The following is a 22,036-nucleotide window of genomic DNA, read 5'->3' as shown; positions in this document are numbered from 1 at the left end:
TCTTCGATTAGAGTGTTATTTAGCCTCCAAGACCATGCTTTAGGTGGTATATTCTGAAGCCTCATTTGCAAACCTACTGGGGCATGGTCTGATACTGTTATTGAGCCTATTGAGGTGCTTGTGACCGAAGGGAGAGCATTATTTGAGAGGAATAAATAGTCCAGCCGTTGATAGGATTTATGGACTCGGGAATGGTAAGTATATAATCCCTGTCCCCTGGATTAAAAATTCTCCATACATCAGATACTCCCAGTTCCGCTAACCCTATTTGGAGCTTGCAAATTTGTTTTGGAGATATGGAGACAGACTTGGAGGTGGAGTCCTTAGAAAAATCTAAGGCCAGGTTGAAGTCTCCGCCTATGATGAGTGTTCCTTCAGTGAAAGATTTCAGGATATCTAATGTCTGGGACAACCACGTAACCTGCTTAGTGTTAGGAGCATACAAGTTGGCAAGTGTAACCGCATAGTTCAGGATCTTACCCTTAATAAGCAATAAGCATGTATCTTCCTTCTGGATCTACTAGATTATCCGACATCACAAAAGGGACATTTTTACCTATCCCTATTGATACTCCCCTCGCTGCTGATGAGTATGTAGCATGATGCCAATCAGTGAAATGTTTGTTCAACAAGCTGGGTACATGGAGATGCCTGAAGTGAGTTTCTTGAAGAAAAGCTATATCTGCTTTCTCCTTCCTAAGCATATATCTGACTACGTTTTTAAGGTATGTTCATCCCGTTCACATTAAGTGTCACTACTGTGACCTTAGCCATTTGAGAGTTGTTTGATGTTAGAGGCTAGCAATAATATAAAGATCCTAACCGACTTATAGAATAAAAGTAAAACATATACAAGTATCAACCTAAAATAGAGGTGTAGACACCTCCGAGACGCACATCTGCACATGAATGAGGCAACATAAAGAGGAAAGAATGTTGGGGGTGGTAACTTAGTGGTGCGAGCCAAGGCCATATTCGGAGCACCACGACTACGGCTTAGGATAAATGTAACCTGCCTATGGCTATTTAATACAGGTCTGTATTGAAGGCTCTGGGGTATCGCCCCAGGAGAGGGGCCAAGACAGCTTCATACGGACTCGGAGGTTGCATTGCCCGATCTACCCCCAAGGTTCCTCACCAGAACCCTCAAAGATCTATACAATTCTAAGAGAGAATGACCAAGCCAATTATATAGTCAGTAATTAGAATAACGGTAAACCATAAACTGGACAAACGTCTAAATCCTACTATAGGAAATTGATGCAATCACAAACATTACGTTTATTACATCTGAAAACTAGTAACTGTGCTTTTGAGTCCCTCCAATCAGACCTAAAAAGCAAGATGTTAAAGCATTTTCACAAGAGTCTCACGTGTGGAACCTCAGTCTGCTGGATCCGCTCTCTTCCTTGGAGACTTGAACTTTGTCACCTGATGCCATGGAGAAGGGATGGTTAGCTGGGGAAGTTCATCTGAGTCTGCGACCAGGAGCCAAGGTGTGATATCCATCGGTGCAATTTCTAGTGCTTCCCATATCTTGGCTAGATCATCAGGATGTCTCACATAGATCTGTCTCCCGTTGATGGTAGTGCTCAGACCGAAAGGGAACAGCCATCTAATGGGGTGCTTCCTGGATCTCAGCTCCGACGTGAGCGGGCGAAGAGCTCTGAGCTTAGCCAGAGTGCTTGCGGCCAAATCTTGGAATAGCAGAATCTTATGGTCGTCAAGCAGAATTTCTTCCCGATCTCTTGCTGCTTTTAGGACTTCCGCAGTGTCCAAATAGATTAGCAATGCGCAGACAGTGTCCCTGGGGGGATCTCCCGCCGGAGGTTTCGGTCTCAGTGCCCTCTGGGCTCTTTCTTTCGAGATAGTGGCTGCACGATCCGGGCCCAGCAACATGGCGAATATGCGTCGGACCGCCTCCGTCAGCTCTTCAGCTGAAATTGATTCGGGTATGCCCCTCAACCTCACATTTTTTCTCCTTCCCCGATTCTCTTGATCTTCAAGATACAGGTAGGCATTGTTAATCTGTGAGCGAAGTGATTGCACTTGAGATTGCATCACTTTGCTATGCTGGACTATTGCAGCTTGAGATTCTTCCAAAGCCTCCACTCTGTGCCCCACCTCTGACTTTATATCGGCCAGCTCCTTCATTACTGGGGTTAAGGCTTGTACCAACATGTGCTTCAGGAAGGATCTGGTGATGGGCATCGGGTCTTCCCCACCATGCGCTTCAGAGTGAGTGCACAAACTCGTGCAATCTGAGTCTTCTTCCTCGTGAGCCGCTTCACTGTAGTCTGCAGGCGCCATTTTACAGCGCTCTGCCGATAAAGACAACTTCTTCTGGAAGTATTTATTCATATCCCCTTGGGATTTCTTGACCTGTGGGGTACTCTCCGGGTCCTTGCCCATGGTTTGGCAGGTGAAATCACTGTTTTAGCTAGTAAGCCGGGCAGTGGGGTGAAGAGCTCAAGTGTCCTGCACCATGCTCCGCCCCCCTGGTACCATCATTTTTAACCAGGCCAGTTTAATAAATTATTCTGTTGAACCACAATTCAAAAGCAATTTCAGATTTTCAGTAAATTTGTATTTATTATTAGCTTATTTCAGTGACCACTGTGGGTTTTTCTTTCTTCAATGGAAGGGTACCATTTTGTATGTAATTACAATATTAGAGAGAAAGGATAAGTTTGATAAAAACTGTACAATTGAAAGGCGGCTCTAGTGCCATGTTAGGTCGCCTCTAGTCATGATACAGTTGGACATGGAGTCATACATGTTCTGTATGGCATTCTGTGGCACATTTGTCCACAGATGTTACAACTGGGCATGTAGATCCTGCACACTCAGGATGGAATATGTGTTGTAATCTGGCAGACACATTCCTGGGAAACCCTGTTTGTATATGGGAATTATCCTGCTGAAAATTCCAGTTGGAAACCCTGACAGGAGAGGCAACACATGTGGTCGCTGGATGTCCTGCACATATCACTGAGCTGTTAGTGGCCCTCATGTCCTTACAAAGGGTGACCGAGTGTTGTGATGGCAGCAACAGACCATCTCACCAGCAGAGGGGGCAGTGTGACACTCACCATGAAGCCTCTATACTCATACCTGGGTTGTTAGAATTACTTTCTGCGCATGCATTAATGGTTTAAAATCCGAACTCTGGTTCGTTAATGACAATGACGCAAGCCACAAACTGAAGTTTAGCGTTTGAAACATTAATGTGTGCACAGAAACTAACAAGTTTCGCATTACTGGTGGGGATAAGATTGCCTCAGCAAAGCCCATACATTGTAAGGTTGTATGGAGTGCATAATTTATTTATGCACTTATATAGCGCTGACATATTCCGCAGCACTTTACAGGCATCATATTATGAATGAAGTTTAGGAACAAATCTGGTTCTGATAGAGCGGTCCAAACCCACTTGGCTCAACTTATCAGTGGATCAAATTGTCTGTCATCTGGAACCTATTTACGGTGTATGCATGCCCTGATGTAACCAGTGCTCCCAACATCTAACCGCTACATCAGAATGTCTTAGATCAGGGAAGCCCAACCTGTGGCCCTCCAGCTGTTGTAAAACTACAACTACCAGTATGCCTGGACAGCCTACAACCATTAGGGCATGCTGAGAGCTGTAGATTTGCAACAGCTGGAAGCTCACAGGTTGAGCATCACTATCTTAGATGGTAGGCAATTCGTATCAGCTACGTCAAAACATCTTAGATGGTAGTCAAACTGTTGAAACAGTCATCTTGCCTCAGTCCAATGATACACCCATTCCTCAAACTACGTCAACTGGGCAAAGCGTCCGAGTGCATCACAGAGGCATGTCTAGCAGTCTTGCTCTCACCAAGAGGTACACTATCCAAAAGTAGCCTGAGGGCTTTTTTTTTTTTTATAGGGCAGCAGGAAAACATGTATACTCTTAATAATCAGACCATACCTGCAATCATTTACATATATGAGACATAGCTTTATAGCAACATACATTTCTACCTGGGTGCATTATTATTTTTTTGTTTGGAGGGGGGGGTCATTAAGTGTAAATGGAGATTGCTACACATGTGACCACCTATTCTCTACCTGAATACGTTGGCCTGGATATAGCTGATCTGCCAGAAATGTATGGCACATCTTGTGGCACAATAAATCCCTGCTCATGCACAGCTCCGTTTATGCCCAGTCTAATGCAGACTGTTTCCAAGGTGCTGTAGTGATTGCTACAGAATAAGGGCTCATGCACACAACCGTATGTATTTTGCGGAACGGAACAGCTGGCCCCTAATAGAACAGTACTATTGTCTGTGATGCGGACAACAGGACATGTTCTAATTTTTTTGTGGAACGGACACAGTAACTTCAGTTTTTTGCAGATCCATTGAAATGAATGGTTCCACATAAAGACCGCAAAAGAACAGAACGGACACGAAAAGAAAATAAGTTTGTGTGCATGAGTCCTTACAGTAAAGTTAATACACATTTTACTAAAATAGACAGTGAGAAGAGCTGGTTTTGGTCTGATAATTTTATTAACAATTGAATGACAAGGCTGGATAACTACAGACGACGACCACGGCGACCACCCTTTCTGCGGGTGCTGTCTGAAGGGATGGGTGTTACGTCCTCTGAAGAGAGAAAAAAAAAGGGATACATAATTAGAAGACACATTAACAGTAGTAGTACAGTCAGTAGTGCTCTGCAAAAACTCCCAGAAGCATATGGAGATACAGTAGGGTCTATAGGCTGGATGCCAACTGAGCTTGCATTGACCATTAATGCACATAGGCCTTAAAGAGGACATTTCATTTCTTTATATTGATGGAGATAAATACCTTTACTTGCGGGGTACTGCTAATGCTGCCACCCTGCCTGATTTTTTTAAAATATCGCTCCTAGGCCCCCCTACTATTTTTCATGCTCAGTAGAGCAATACTGAACATCGGTATAGGGAGGAGGAGACGCCAGGGTCTCTCAATGGGCTTCTCCTTCTCACTGGCTGCGATTGGATTGTGGCACAGCCAGGGAGAATGAGACGCCCATTGAGAAACCCTGGCGTCTCCTCCTCCCTGTACCGATGCTCAGTATTGGCATACCGAGTGCGAAAAATACAGGGGGGCGTAGGAGCTATATATATATATATATATATATATATATATATATATATATATATATATATATATATATATATTTTTTTTTTTTAAATCAGGAAGGGTGGCAGCATCAGCAAGTACCCCACAAGTAAAAGGTATTTATCTCAAATATAAAACCATGAAAGGTCCTCTTTAAAGTGATCACCACAAATATAAACTATCTTTAGGGGCACTCCATTTTAGATGGGAGTGCCTCTTCAAGCAAAACTTGTCAACAGTTTAAATAATGCACAAACTGCCAAATACCCTTCAACCCAGAATAATTAGCGATTAACCCAGTGGCGTATCTATCAAGAGGCAAACAAGGCATTTGCCTAGGTAGGGCAGCACTTACCAATGGGGCAGCAAAATGCCTTGTTTGCCCCTTGTCCCCCTTGTCCCATCCGTCTTATATGCCGGTATACTCAGAAGAGCCGATGGTATATTCTAACCCCCCGGTGTTCCCATGGTGACTGGGACACTGGGGGTTTAGTATATACAGGGCCACGCCGCTCACAGGAGTACATTTATAAACTAATCAGTAACTTTAATCATTGCTGATCTCTTTACTTGGATACCTTACTCTGTCTTAGCTCCGGTAACAGCAGGCAGGCAGCGCTCACTCACTGATGTCAAGCGCCTGCTCCTCCCACTGCCTGCTGTTACCGGAGCTAAGACAGAGTAAGGTATCCAAGTAAAGAGATCAGCAATGATTAAAGTTACTGATTAGTTTATAAATGTACTCCTGTGAGCGTCGGGGAGGGGGATCTGTGGATGGAACCGTTTAGGGGAGGGGGATCTGTGGATGGCACCGTTTAGGGGAGGGGGGATCTGTGGATGGCACCGTTTAGGGGAGGGGTGGGGTTTAGAGAGAAAGGGGTTTGGCCTTGACAGGAAGGGATGGGTCAAATTTATATTAGGGGGGTGCCCGAGTTTAGTCTCGCCTAGGGCAGCACAAAACCAAGATGCACCACTGGATTAACCTAACAAAAGAAAGGCTCCTATGGAAAGATGCAGTAAATTCAACCACATGCAATGTTTCAATAATAAAATAAAAATGGTGTGCTTACCAATGCGGCCAATTTTCATGCCAGAACGAGCCAATGCTCTGAGGGCAGACTGGGCACCAGGTCCAGGAGTCTTGGTCCTGAAAAAGTAAACCATTTCAAGCTATAAATCTGTGGTCATAGACATATGAATATAATGCCACCAACTAAAGCACAGCAGGCATTTATTGCTTTTCAGGCAACACCCCCAATATAGCAGTGGGGAAACCCATACTGACTGGGCACTGGCTGCAAAGGGCACTACTGCTAAAATCTAAAGAACGTGAAGGGGTTGTCCAGGATCTTTATACTGATCGTCTCTCTTGAGAAAAGGCCATCATAATCTGACCAGGGGCCCGACACCCTGTTGATCAGCTGTCTCGGGGGTAGCTCTGGCACCAGAAGTAAACAGCTCCATGCATTCGATGGTGGATGAAGCTTCCGCAATCACATCTATGGGAGCAGTGATACAGTTAGCAGCTCCAAACAGCACAGACCTGTGTAGTTCCAGTGTCGAAGCTACAATAACACATCCAATTGGCGAGCGCGCCTTACACCAATGCACTGCTTGAACATTTTTATCTCAAGACCTGTCCTCCACCAATTCGGTATTGACAGATTGTCCCACAAAATTAATTTATCACCTATCTATATGAGGGAAGGGGTCCAACAGCACAGCTCCCATTGAAGTGAATTAGCCTGCCAGATCCGTCCTGCAGCTAGTGATAGTGTGCCCCCAGACTGCAGTGCCGTCCCTATTGACTATAATGGGGGCGGTGCAAAGGCACGGCAAGAGGCTGCCGGAATAAATTTTGGACATGTCGGAGTTTTATTCCGGCAGCCTCTCGCCGTGCCTCCGCCCCATTATAGTCAGTGGGGATGGAGCGGCAGTCCGGGGCACACGGTCACTAGAAGCAGGACAGAGATCTGTGCCACTAGTGTGAAAGTAGTCTTAGCAGTGCCATCAGTGTGTAGGACCAATGCCTTAATTTCACATTGATAGAACTATCCTAGGACTGGTCATCAATTGTTAAAGAGGTTGTCCGACACCCCCACCAACCAGCTGTCCGCAGTACCAGAAACTATACTGTGTATGAAGCGCAAATCAAGGGAATGGGAGATGTGCTACAGTACCCTGGGGACAGAAACCACACAATATAGTTTCCAGCTCTATAGCTGCCAGATACAGCTGAACCATGGGGGTGACTGACCCAATATTATTGACCTATCTTGAGGATAGGTAGTCAATATCTGTAACCCAGAGAACCCCTTTAAGGGAAAGGTGCCCATACACATTTAATAACTGTTGGCCAAACAATATTCTGAAACCGGAAGTCACAGTGAATCCTAAAATGACCAATCCCCATTCCTCTCTGGTGAATGTATTTTTTTTATGTCCCAATCAAAGTTCAACTAAGGCTACTTTCACACCTGCGTTCAGGTGTCCGCTCATGAGCTCCGTTTGAAGGGTCTCACAAGCGGCCCCGAACACATCCGTCCAGCCCTGATGCGTTCTCAGTGGACGCGGATCCGCTCAGAATGCATCAGTCTGGCGGCGTTCAGCCTCCGCTCCGCTGAGCAAGCGGACACCTGAACGCTGCTTGCAGCGTTTGGGTGTCCGCCTGGCCGTGCGGAGGCAAGCGGATCCGTCCAGACTTACAATGTAAGTCAATGGGGACGGATCCGTTTGAAGATGACACTATATGGCTCAATCTTCAAGCGGATCCGTCCCCCATTGACTTTCAATGTAAAGTCTGGACGGATCCGTTCAGGCTACTTTCACACTTAGAAATTTTTCTAAGTTATAATGCAGACGGATCCGTTCTGAACGGATGCAAACGTCTGCATTATCGGAGCGGATCCGTCTGATGAAACATCAGACGGATCCTCTCTGAACGCTAGTGTGAAAGTAGCCTTAGACTGGGACATAAATGTGGTTCGAATTCACCCCGGAAGAGGAGAGGGACTGGAGATCGAGCAGCCAGATGAGCTGATGGACTAGTCACATGTACTGGGCATCACAGCAGCCGGAAAAGCAAAACAAAGCAACTTTTTTTTTTTTACAAAAACCTAAATTTAAGATGAAAATTCATGTAAATAAGAAAAAAAAAGTCTCTGAAGGTGCCCATGGGCTTTTGCTGGCTCATGTGAGTGGAGCATAATCCACCACACTTACACTCTGACCTAATGGGCGAACACGGCCTAAGTCAGAACTCCAGCCCACACCATTACATGGCACCACCGCAAGAAATGTTCTAATCCCAAAGGAAATCAGAGCCAGGGCCCATACATTGAGCGGGTCTGAGAACCGCATATCAGAAGTGGTTGTCCAAAACTAGACCACAGTTAGATGCTGGCACATCAACGGGAGATGAAGAACTCCATATGAAGCGGTCTGTTCCAGAATGACCCAACAACATATCACTACTACTAACCTGCATAGACAAGAGTCTGGAGCACCGTGTTCTACAAGACCTACACATTCATACACTGCCCCACAGGAAAAGGTCCGGTCTGGGGTAACACACAATAACAGGTTTGTGGTGGAGGAGGGACTGCAATATGGCTGCAAACTACAGAAATTAACACGCCAGGAACTTATAGAAGGCAAGGACATAAAACAAAATACACATTCCACTGCCAACAGATACAGCAGGAATGACCATCTCCCAGCATTTACCTGCGGTGTGCACTAATCTTAGGATTAGAAAAAGAAAAAAACACTATGCAGGAGCTCGGCTACAGGTACCAACCTGCAACTGCTGGAGCCCAGGTTCACACTGCACTAATGAGATGATGGTCAATGCCCACAACTGCCAAAAAACCAGACTGAACCATCTGCATGCAACTTTCCCCGGCTGGCTTAACTCCTCAAAGAAGGTGCACCCCTCAACAGCAGAAGACTGAGGCAGATCTGCCTGCAGGATTCTCAGCCAAAGCCAGAAGTGGATCCACCATACTTTTAATCCCTTTCCCACTTCTGACGTTGGCAAAAAAATAAATAAAAATCCTGCTTCAATACCTTGTGCAAAAAACTAAACCATGCCAACTCCAGTTCAAGTGTTCAATGCCCATCACATTCTGAAGGTACCCCCTAGACCAGATGCCCCCTAGAAGAAGTGTCTTGGGGGAGACTACTACAGCACAGATCCATAATACAGGTGGCAATCAGGGTAAAACCCTCATCACACACTGGTACTGCAGCCATGTGCTACACACTACATCGTCTTAGCCCCGTGTCCCACAGGGATGTAGACGCTTAACCATTACCTGTTGCCACCGGTGGCACGGAGCTTGATGTGAAGAGCGGTGATGCCAAGTTCCTTGCACCTCTGGGCGACATCTTGAGCAGCCAACATAGCAGCATAAGGAGAGGACTCATCTCTGTCGGCTTTCACCTTCATGCCACCGGTCACGCGGCAGATTGTTTCCCTGCAGAAGGAGAAACAGGAGTCAATATACTGCCAGGACCCGACTGTACAGGGCTGTGGAGACACCATGCCCATCCTGACACATGGCACCATGCCCTTACCCTACATCCAGTCACTTACTTGCCAGACAGATCGGTCACATGTACAAAGGTGTCGTTGAAGGAGGCAAAGATGTGGCAGACTCCAAACACGTTCTCCCCTTCAGCCACTTGTGGCCCCAGGCTGATCACCTGCTCTTCCTTCTTTTCCTTACCCTTACGTGGAGCCATTTCTAGGAGGAAAACACACAAGATGGCAGATTATAAACCGGGAGAGGGCTTCCCTACAAAGAGTTATGTACATACACACCGGGGCACTACGACACAAACACCAGGATGTAGCAGAGCTGAGCATGTAACCAAACTGGTCCTTTAGGGGTTAGAGCGGAGCCGAGGCTGTCATCTGCCACAGAACGCGGGGTTACGATTTTACATAGGGCTGCAGGTACTTTTACTCCATAACCAGCAGGCTGGTTTACACCCCGTGTTATTCCGCGCGGAGGGATATACCACAGGGCGGCAGTGCGGGGGCTCCGCCAGTACTACTCAAGAGATCTACAACCTCGTCTTCTACCAGTCATCCGCCTCCCCGGCGCGCAATAAGCGCCAGAACACTGAGGGCAGGGCGCCCCTAATCCCTGGCACCCGCCGATGCCCTCGGTCCCGTTATCGTTACTTAGGATTGATTTGGATTTCAGTGCCAGGGCCGCACTTACTGTTACGTCTTCTCGTGGAGCCGCTACAGGAAAGGAAGGAAGCAAGGCAGCGGGGGCAAAGGTCAATCCCTCCACCGGAAGTGATTCTGGGCGATGCGCTCAGGGGTCACAAGAGAAACTGCAGAAAAGCGGGATATTTTCTTCTGTCGCAGTATGATATTAATGTCTGTAATGTTCCCAGATCCAGTGGATGAATGGATTTACTTTTTATAAACAAGCCAGAACCGAAGCGGGAATCGTCTTCCAGGAACAAAGATGGCCGATTTGGGGTAAGTCACGTGAGGACGCTCAGTAACATAATAATGGCTTCTCGTCTGACTATTGAGAACGTGGAATTGTTGCCCACCGCGACCAATCAGAGCATTTCATTTCTCTAGTACAGTTCAGAGAATGGAAGTTAGATTGTGATTGGACAGTTTTGATACTGGAGTCTTAAAGGGACACTGACAGGCCCAATAAGCATAATTAGCTATATATATATATATATATATACACATGCACAGGTCTTGTATTGTGTATTAAAAACATATAAGTATAACCTCCTGTCCACCTTATGAACACTGCAAACTGATGTTTTATAACCTGATGTAATCGGTCTTCTTTCTGCCCAAGGGGCAGCGTTTCAGCTTCACTTCTGCCCAGCCAGCCGCGCCCCAACCGCTGGGCGGCTTCTGCTGTCCCCGACGTTCCGAGATCCCGCTGAAAGTGAGTCCGATGCCCATAGCTTTCTATTGGGCATGCGCAGGATCTCGGAACGTCGGGGACAGCAGAAGCCTCCCAGCGAATGAGCTGGGCGGCGCTTCAAAACGGCAGTTGGGGCGCGGCTGGCTGGGCAGAAGTGAAGCTGAAACGCTGCCCCTTGGGCAGAAAGACAGGGGTTAGACTTATATGTTTTTAATACACAATACAAGACCTGTGCATGCATATATATAGCTAATTATGCTTATTGGGCCTGTCAGTGTCCCTTTAAGGTTTAATATGTGCCATATCTTATATATTAACTCCTTAACTATCAGACCTGTGTACACCATAAGGACAGAGCATGTTCGTTTTTCAGTCATTGCATTCCGAGAGGCGTAACTTTTATTTCCTTTGTGGATTTAGTTGTGCCCCCCTCCAACATCCTGCAGATGGTGTGGGCACAGCTTGTGTGCCTATGCCGTACACTGGATATAACTATAGGTCCATTGGCAGGAAGCCACTGCAAAACCATGCCTTAGAAAAGTTACAGTAGGGACACCAGGGAGATTCTAAAAATTGGCATATATTGCAAAATGTTTGCCTTTAGGCTTCTCCTATTGTATACGCTATGCTCCAAATCTATGGAATTTGAATCACAAAAGAAAAATCACAGACTGGACTCTATAATAATAGAAACCACAGACCCCTGAAGCAATACAGACCATTGAAATCGATACAGATACCAGAACCATATCCCCAACTTTTAAAAACCCATGGAAAGAAAATAGCAGAGCTTGTAGCACGCCACAGCAATTTTTTTTTTTTACATTAATCCATGTCTCTAACTTCACCCAATGCCTATCTATACAAGAAGGGTTGCCACCTTTCCCCCAAAAAAATACTGGCCAAGTTAAGCCACACCCCAAAGGGGTCTGGGAGGCATGGCTTAACACAGGGTGTTAAGTCGCTATCATACTGTGGCTCCCAATAATATTATTGCCCTCATTAGTGCACCCAGAATTAATAATGCCCACATTAGTGCCCCCAGAATTAATAATGCCCCCATTAGTGCCCCCAGAATTAATAATGCCCACATTAGTGCCCCCAGTAATAGTAATGCCACCATTAGCGCCCCCCAGAATTAAAGGGGTTGTTCGGGTTCAGAGCTGAACCCGGACATACCCTTATTTTCACCCAGGCAGCCCCCCTGAGGCTAGCATCGGAGCATCTCATGCTCCGATGCGCTCCCTTGCCTTGCGCTAAATCGCACAGGGCATGGGCTCTTTTGTTTATCATAACACACTGCCGGGCAGAAGCTTCCGCCCGGCAGTGTGTTCGGTGACGTCACCAGCTCTGATGGGCAGGCTTTAGCGCTGCCCTAGCCGTTTTACTGGCTAGGGCAGCGCTAAATCCCGCCCATCAGTGGCGGTGACATCACCGGACTTCCTGGCAGCCCCATGGAGAGCCCGGTACGTCACCGGATCTCCAAAAAATGCCTTTGCCCTGCGCGATTTAGCTCATTACTAGCAGTCCGCAAAGGAAAATACCAGCAATTAACTTTGCCGGTACAAAAAAATTCCTGACAGCGGCAGGGCCACTAATTAAAATGAATAAAAAGGGGCCCACACCACACTGATCCTCCATCGTTCCTGTTTCAAGGATGCCTGGTCCCCCAATGTTCTCTACCACCTGATGCTTACGATGACATTCCGACATAGAGACATGTGATTGCTGCAGCCAATCCTTGACCACAGCAGTAATCCACTGACAAAGGTTATGTGTGACACAACCATTAAAGGGGTAACCCCTTCATCCACAATGAGGTACCTGTACATCATAGTGGCTGAGGCACTGTGGAGCATGTATGGAGCGGGCTGCTGCGCTGAGGCACTCAGCCGTAATGGGCAGGATCAGCGATGACGCCAGACCTGGTCATTTAACACCTCAGATGCTGCAGTCAATAGCGATCACTGCATCTGTGGAGTTAGGCCTCTTGCACACGACTGTATGGCTTTTTCGGTATTTTGCGGTCCGCAAAAAACGGATCCGCAAAAAATAAGGATGACGTACGTGTGCATTCCGTTTTTAACGGAACAGCTGGACCCTGATAGAGCAGTACTGTCCTTGTCCATATGCGGACAATAATAGGACATGTTCTATCTTTGAACGGAACGGAAATACGGAAGGCATACGGAGTACCATCCGTTTTTTTTTGCGGATCCATTGAAATGAATGGTTCCATATACGGTCCGTATACGGAACGCAAAAAATGGAACGTAAACAGGAAAAAAAAATCGTTTGTGTGCAAGAGGCCTTAGGCAGAGGGAATGGCTCCTTCTGCCTTCCGTTCAGAGCCTCCCGGAGTGAAATCGCCATACCATGACATCCTGGGCCCTGCTGAAGGTTCCCAGGCCTGTCATTATAAACTGCCTGACAAACTGTGCACAAGGCACTGCTGAGCAGGCAGAGCACCAGAGTTACATAGACTATAATAGATCTCTATTATGGTCTATGAGACAAGTGATCAGACGATCCAAGGTTCTAGGCTCCTAAACAAAATAAACAGTTATCGCCATGTCCAAAAATGTCTGGACTATTAAAATAAAATAAAAAATTTCCTGCGAGCGTGTACGCTGTAATAAAAAAATAAATAATAAAAGCACATGATTTGCGATTTTTTGGTCACCTTGTCGCCCCTCCTCCAAAAAAAATAATAATTGAGTAACAGTGCTCAAAAAGTTGTACGTACCCCAAAAAATGGTACCAATAAACAGTACAGTTCGTCCGGCAAAAAATAAAGGCCTCATACAGCTTGATAGATGGAAATATTAAAAATTCTGACTGTTTCAAAGGTTATTTTTTTAATAGTAGTAAAACAAAAAATAACTAAATAAATTTGGTATAAACATTATCATATTGACCTGCAGAACAAGGATTTCATGTCATTTTTAGCGCACAGTGAACGTCCTAATATCAAAACCAAAAAACCTTGTTGGAATTGTGTTTTTTTTTTTTATTTCACCTTGTTTTCCAATACAAGACAAAAAAATATATAAGCCCTGATATGGCTATAGGAACGGAAAATTAAAAAAGTTATGGCTATTGGACTGTGGGGAGGAAAAAAAAAGGGTATGAATGGGTGTGCATCCGTTCCGCAATTTAGCAGTTCCATTTATTTCAATGGGTCCGCAAAAGATGCGGACAGCACACAGTTTGCTGTCAGCATCCGTAGTTCCGTTCCGCGGCCCTGAAAAAAAGATAGAGCATGTCCTATTCTTGTCCTCAGCCACGGACAAAATAGGCATTTCTATCACAGGGCCAGCCATGTGTGGTCCGCAAAATGCGGAATGCATAAGGCCGGTGTCCGTGTTTTGCAGATCCACAATTTGCGGACCGCAAAACACTTGCGGACGTGTGAATGGACCCTAACTTTTATTAACTCTTTCTGGGAGGGAGATGGGAAAAACAGCAATACTGCCATTGAGTTTTTACGTAATAAATTTTACAGCATTCTTTTTTCGGTATAGATAACATAATATCTTTATTCTCTGGGTCATTACGATTACAGTGATACCAAATACATATAGTTTTTTTTCTTTTACCTTTTACTACTTTTGTGCAATAAAACTCCTTTAGGCTACTTTCACACTTGCGGCAGAGGATTCCTGCAGGCAGGTCCGTTGCTGGAACTGCCTGCCGGATCCGGCAATCTGGACGCAAACGGATGCATTTGTGAGACGGATTCGGATCTGTCTGACAAATGCATTGCAATACCGGATCCGTCTTTCCAGTTGTCATCCGGAAAAAACGGATCTGGTATTTATTTTTTTCAAGTTTTTAAAGGTCTGTGCATGCGCAGACAGGAAAAACGGATCCGTCAATGCGGCAATTTTAATGCCGGATCCAGCACTAATACATTTTAATGGAATTTAATGCCGTATCCAGCACTCTGGCAAGTGTTCAGGCCAAAAAACGTAAGAAAGACTGAACTGATGCATCCTGAACGGAATGCTCTCCATTCAGAATGCATTAGAATAATACTGATCAGTTTTTTTCCGGTATTGAGCCCCTATGACTGAAGTCAATACCGGAAAAGAAAAACGCGAGTGTGAAAGTACCCTTACTTAAAGAGGACCTTTCATCAGTTTTTGACATAGGCTAATTATGGTATTACAAAGAAAAAATTTTGGTAATTGATTCAGCACAACCTGTATATAGGTGCAGATCACTATGGCGAAATACATATACAAACGGAGAATACAAATGTGATCGCACTCTATATCCAGCATTCTGCCCTGCCTCCATGCTGGATGAGACATTGGTGTACATTTTGGCCAAAGCGTAATAAGCCACTCACCGCGTCAAGGTTGCCTCCATTTGAGTGGTCCCTATCACTAGTTCCTACCTGTATTCTCCAATTATGGTATTACCTTGTAGGGCGGCCCCCATTGATGCCATGGGTGTATTTATTTTTTTCAAACCCACCCCCCGTTCGTCCGCTGTGGCCCCCCGATGATTTGGAGCGCTGTATTATAATGAGCATTAAACTCGCAACGGGGAGCAGACGCAGTCTTCTGCTGTGGGCGTCTCCTTCTCCCTGGATGTGAGCGCGATCCAATTAGAGCGGACCGCTCACAGCCAGGGAGAAGGAGCGAGATTCCTTCTCCCTGGCTGTGGAGTTGTGTGAGGGCTTGATTTTTGCACGACGACTTGTAGTTTTCACTGGTATCATTTTGGAGTAAATTATGCTTTTTGATCGCTTGTTATTAAGTTTTTTCAATGGAAACTAAGAATAAATTAGCAATTCTGTCATTTTTTTTTTTTTTTTTATAATTTACACGATATTTATGTAGTCTGGGTCGTTACGGACATGGTGATACCAAACATATGGGGGGGATTTTTTTTTCACATTTTTTTTTCATTGAAAAAATGTTTTTTTTTTTGTTTTTTTTACTTGAATTCTTTTTTTATTTAATATATTATATTTTTTAACATTTTTTTACCACTTAGTCCCACAAGGGGACTATAACAGACATTTGGATTGCTTTTAAAATACAATGCACTATCTCTAAAGTGCGTTGCATTTTAATGTCAGTGCTCTATTGACACTGGCCAGCAGGCTGCGCCAGAGAGGCACAGCCTGCTGGAAACTACTCAAGGTAGGAATTGGGGCCTACATCAGACCCCAGCCAGCCTATACATGCACCAGCACCCCGCGATCGCATTTGCGGGGTGCTGATGGGAGACAGAGGGAGTCCGCTCCCTTTGTCAGCGCTTTACATGCGGCGGGTGCCATTGCCCACAGCATGTAAAGCAATAAGCAACCTGGATCATCACTCCTGCTGGTCTGGGCCGTTAGTCCAGGACCGCGGCTCTCATGTGAGAGCCAGGTCCCCGCTGCCGAGCCGACGTGAAAAAGTGGCAACCATCCTATAAGCGTATGGGTGGTCACTAAGAGGTAAAAGACATATGCCCTGGTGAAGAGCTGGGTCATGTTCTTAAAAATTCTGTTAATCTGCACATGCTTCCTCCTACTCAGTAAAAGGGGGGCAGAGAGCTCAGTCAGGGAAAAAAGGCGATAAGACATTCTTCAGATACATAAATGAAAAAAGGAAACTAAAACAAGGAATTACAAAATTAAAAACAAAAAGAAGGAAGGTATATGAAAGAAGATAAAGAACTAGCTGACTGCCTCAATGAATACTTCTGTTCAGTCTTTACGAAGGAAAATGAAGGAAATGGACCTCAGTTAGGAAAGAAGACTAATGAATCTTTTGATGCATGTGTCTTTACAGAGGAAGAGGTCCTAAGTCAGCTGTCTAAAATCAATACAAATAAGTCACAGGGGCCTGATGGGATAGACCCAAAGCTATTAAAAGTGCTCAGCGGTGAACTAGCAAAACCATTAACAGATTTATTTAACCAATCACTGGCAACAGGAGTCGTCCCAGAAGATTGGAAATTAGCAAATGTTGTGCCGATTCACAAGAAAGGTAGCAGGGAGGAATCGGGAAACTATAGGCCAGTAAGCCTGACATCAATAGTGGGGAAATTAATGGAAACCATACTTAAGGAGAGGATTGTGGAACATCTAAAATCCCATGGATTGAAAGATGAAAAACAGCATGGGTTTACTTCAGGGAGATCATGTCAAACTAATCTTATTGATTTTTTTGATTGGGTGACTAAAACAATAGATGGCGGAGGTGCAGTAGACATCGCTTATCTAGACTTCAGTAAGGCTTTCGATACTGTCCCACACAGAAGGCTTATCAATAAATTGCAGTCTTTGGGCTTGGACTCCCATATTGTTGAATGGATTAGGCAGTGGCTGAGGGACAGGCAACAGAGGGTTGTAGTCAATGGAGTATATTCAGACCAAGGTCTTGTTACCAGTGGGGTACCTCAGGGATCTGTTCTGGGACCCATATTGTTTAATATCTTTATCAGCGAAATTGCAGAAGGCCTCGATGGTAAGGTGTGTCTTTTTGCTGATGACACAAAGATTTGCAACAGGGTTGATGTTCCTGGAGGGATACACCAAATGGAAAAGGATTTAGGAAAACTAGAGGAATGGTCAAAAATCTGTCAACTAAAATTTAATGTGGATAAGTTCAAAATAATGCACCTGGGGCGTAAAAACCCAAGAGCAGAATATAAAATCAGTGATACAGTCCTAACCTCAGTATCTGAGGAAAGGGATTTAGGGGTCATTATTTCAGAAGACTTAAAGGTAGGCAGACAATGTCATAGAGCAGCAGGAAATGCTAGCAGAATGCTTGGGTGTATAGGGAGAGGAATTACCAGTAGAAAGAGGGAGGTGCTCATGCCGCTCTACAGAGCACTAGTGAGACCTCATTTGGAGTATTGTGCGCAGTACTGGAGACCATATCTCCAGAAGGATATTGATACTTTGGAGAGAGTTCAGAGAAGAGCTACTAAACTGGTACATGGATTGCAGGATAAAACTTACCAGGAAAGATTAAAGGACCTTAACATGTATAGCTTGGAAGAAAGACGAGACAGAGGGGATATGATAGAGACTTTTAAATACATAAAGGGAATCAACAAGGTAAAAGAGGAGAGAATATTTAAAAGAAGAAAAACTGCTACAAGAGGACATAGTTTTAAATTAGAGGGGCAAAGGTTTAAAAGTAATATCAGGAAGTATTACTTTACTGAGAGAGTAGTGGATGCATGGAATAGCCTTCCTGCAGAAGTGGTAGCTGCAAATACAGTGAAGGAATTTAAGCATGCATGGGATAGGCATAAGGCCATCCTTCATATAAGATAGGGCCAGGGGCTATCCATAGTACTCAGTATATTGGGCAGACTAGATGGGCCAAATGGTTCTTATCTGCCGACACATTCTATGTTTCTATGTTTCTATGTAACACATAAGTGCAGGAGCAGACCACTCTGTATCCTGTGACATAAATCTACATAGATGGGGGGCGGAACCTGACCGCTGAGGGAGATGGAGGTCTGAGACAGGGCTCCTTCTCCAGAGACCCGTGCCAAGCTACAAAAAGACAACCCAAACTGAAAAAAAAATTGTGAATATTGGGAGAGACGGGTTGAGAGAACACCCTACAACCCCTAAACACAAAAAGGGGCAGACGGAGATGGATCGATATGCGAGAAAAAAGCTGGCGTTTTCACTGGCGCGCACAAACAAAATGGCACCTCTACCTGACTCAGCGGAGGAGGAAGACAGGGAGGACGCTGTAGCCAGTGGCGGACAAGAAGAAAAGGAGGACTCTCAAGCAGAAGAAAATGCCATATTAACAAGGTCCTTCCTGAGAGACTCCCGTTCCCAAGCATTAGACCTCTGCTACAGGAGGTGAGAGATATGCGCCATGACATGCGGTCGCTGGGTTAGAGGGTGGAAACCTTAGAGACTAACCAGGGGCAGCTCACAGAACACAGCGCTGCAATATCTAAACAACTGGGGATCCAAATAGACTCCCTCAATAGCGTTTTCCTCCTGATAGAAGATCAGGAAAACAGGAGTAGAAGGAAAAATATAAGAATAAAGGGACTGCCAGAAACTATTGAGCCCAACGACTTACATGCAACAAATTTTCACTGACCTACTTGGAGGAGAAAGAGCACAGCATATCATCATAGAAAGGATCCATAGGACCCTGCGCCCGGTTCCAGGAAAGGGAAACCCGCCGCGTGATGTGGTCTGTGGCCTACTTAGTTTCCAGGACACTCCCTTGGAACTGATTCGATACATATAGATTCCTGGCTACCTCTGGATAGCACAGCGCTAAAACTACCCCCACTGCCTAGGATGGAACCATGGTAGGTAGTCACCAAGCACAAGTTCCCGGGCACCAGAAGAAGAAAGGATTGAATACACAGAATCCATTCTCATGTTCAGATAGAACAGGAATCTATATGTATCGAATCGGTTCCAAGGTGAGTCCATATTTCTGATAGGTCCGATGGTGTGGGAACTGTGTACCTTTTTTCTTCTTTGCTGAAGGTATGGACAAATGGGTAAAGCCAGCGGTATATTATTTTGTGGCCCCTCAGGTATTCTGTAAGGGGCTTGAGGATGCGCCTTTTATTTAGTGTTGTGGGGGCTATATCCTGGTACAAATGAATTGCCGCCCCATCATGAAGAAGTTCTTTCCTCTCTTTTGCTGCTCGGAGTAAGGCTGCAGTGTACCCATTCTCTTGCCGTGTCTTCTTTGCTTCCTCTCTTTACCACCATTCATCTGTCTGCCCCTCTCTCTCCTTCCACTATATCATTGTCTCTACATTCCTTTTTTTCCAGCATTCAAACTCTAATTATTGAGCCCACTGTGCATCCTCTCATATTTCTGTAAGAGCTTAACCCCATAGCGACACCCCCCCTAAAATGAGACCACTAACGATGGGGTTTTTGTCATATCTTAGCTTAATGTACAGGGAGAACCATGCCAGTACTTAATGTGGTATATCTAAAAAGAAATAATCTAAGATGCTCTTACTTACCCTCTAAATCCTCCACACTTTACCAATCTATGCTTTAAATCTGCTTACTAACTATCATAACTCATATGGATCATGTATATCATGCCAAAATTCTTACACCTGCTACAAATGGTAGCCATATACCTCCCTCAAATCTTCTTTACATCAGTACGCTCCATATTCAGGACTTTCCTATGGATATGATAGACTAACTAAAGAACGCTCTAATGGAGGATTCGGCCTTCCAGACGCAAAAACGTATTACTAGGCAATACAACTAAAGAGATGGCTTCAGATATGCATCCCCCAGTTCAGGATACTAGGGTCAGATATAGATCTGGCAAGCCTCTCTGATAGACAATTAGCAGGAATGTGGGGCATTCGGGGGACCGACCCACTGCCAGATGGTCTAACGAAGGGTGTTCACACTACCATTAAACTTCTGCAAACAGATACAACTTCATTCTCTGACCCCCCAAGATATATGCCTTCTTCCCTACTCCCATACCTACTATACCTTGACTTGGCTGCCCCCCCTCTTTTTGGAGTTGTCTCAAAAACGTAAACATTGAAGAGTTAGTATTTAACACTAAAACCCCTGCTGACATGGATGGTCTTTGTTCTCACTATATAAATAAAGACAACTTCCTAGCTCAAAGGGAGTTTAAGAAAGCTTGTATGCAATTACAATTCAAATACATTATAGCTGTGGAAATGACCTGGTTCAAGAAGCTGATGGCTGGCCAGGCAATTCCCAAATATGCTATTTCTCTCGTATACAAGAACCTGCAATCCATGAGCAGTAGGGGTACCCCCGCCTACATCACACAATGGGAGAGGGACTTGGAGCTCCCAGGAACACTCATACAAGACTATGACTAGATGGTATAATGATCCAAACAAACTATACAGAATGGGACTAAGGGAGACTAATGCTTGCTGGAGATGCTCACAAACAGAAGGCTCACTGAGCCATATATTCTGGTCATGCCCTATAATCAAAATATTTTGGGACCAGATAGAAAACAAAATAAATCACATATGTGGTTCCTCCTTTAAACTCTCTCCCACCTCAGTATTATTATGGCTACCCACACCGAGCTGGACTCCGAAAGCATTTGACCTCCCTACATGGTTGGTGAAGACTGCTAGATTACTAATACCCCTACATTGGCTTAATCCAGACCCTCCGACTCTGGAACAATGGCAGACGAAAGTAGACCAAATCTACCTTATGGAAGAATTAGCAAGCTGGGCTAATAGATCCCACTTTAGGTTTTGGCGCCTCTGGACACTATGGAGGGAATACAGAAACACAAATAGATGACAAGTCCGATCTTTACCCTATCTCCACAGTATGGGATCACTCTTCATCTTTAACGCCTTTGACACAATACAATACATACTGTCCATTGCTCAAGACTCCATAATTATTACATGCAGACGACTCCAAATTAGACATTTATCCTGAACACTTGAACTGCCATGGTGTGAAGCAATGTGATATTACATAATAGAAAATATGCCACATGATTGGCTTTACATACCAGTAGAACAAACCCGTGAGCGACCTGTAACCTATAACTCCTACCCTACGACCTTGGTCCAAAGATCCGATAATGAGGTTTACCCAATATTGTTTCTTGATTATATGTTAATGTATACCTAATAGTGCCTACTTACCTGGATCAATTTCTTCCCCTCACTTCACAACTTCTGTTTTGTGGAGCTAGACTTTTATTATACTCTGGCCCACTGCACGATGCTAAAGAATGAGATCATATAGGGACGGGGTATTGCCATCGCTGTCCACCTCGTGCAGTGAACAGTCGACTCCACAATAACCTCATACTATAATATTACTATGTTCTTATTTTGAACTTCTTATGTTTTGTTATATGCTATTTTTGGAAAATCAATAAAAAGATATTTGATAAAAAAAAAAAATCTGCATAGATGTTGTGTAGACAAAATGATAATATTTATTATTGTAAATCCAAACCACAGTTAAAGAGG

General features: G+C 44.7%; 1 protein-coding gene across 2 annotated transcripts; it reads right to left on the bottom strand.

Annotated features, from left to right (window-relative positions):
* Positions 1-4,522: 4,522 nt before the first annotated feature.
* Positions 4,523-10,467, bottom strand: RPS14 (ribosomal protein S14). 2 transcript variants are annotated; one of them, XM_040440562.1, is made up of 5 exons: positions 10,373-10,467; positions 9,739-9,889; positions 9,458-9,619; positions 6,212-6,288; positions 4,523-4,637 (listed from the first exon to the last, which is right to left on the bottom strand). In XM_040440562.1, the coding sequence occupies exons 2-5, from the start codon at positions 9,885-9,887 to the stop codon at positions 4,570-4,572; spliced, it is 456 nt and encodes a 151-aa protein (XP_040296496.1). In that variant the 5' UTR covers positions 9,888-9,889; positions 10,373-10,467; the 3' UTR covers positions 4,523-4,569. The 2 variants fall into 2 exon arrangements, with proteins under 2 accessions (XP_040296496.1, XP_040296489.1); XM_040440555.1 differs by lacking the exon at positions 4,523-4,637 and adding an exon at positions 5,418-5,437 and having other exon boundaries at positions 6,125-6,288.
* Positions 10,468-22,036: the final 11,569 nt, after the last annotated feature.

Source organism: Bufo bufo, chromosome 1, assembly GCF_905171765.1.
Source record: "Bufo bufo chromosome 1, aBufBuf1.1, whole genome shotgun sequence".
Taxonomy (NCBI): domain Eukaryota; kingdom Metazoa; phylum Chordata; class Amphibia; order Anura; family Bufonidae; genus Bufo; species Bufo bufo.
Note: the sequence above shows the minus strand (reverse complement) of the source record. Positions and strands in the feature narration are given on the sequence as shown.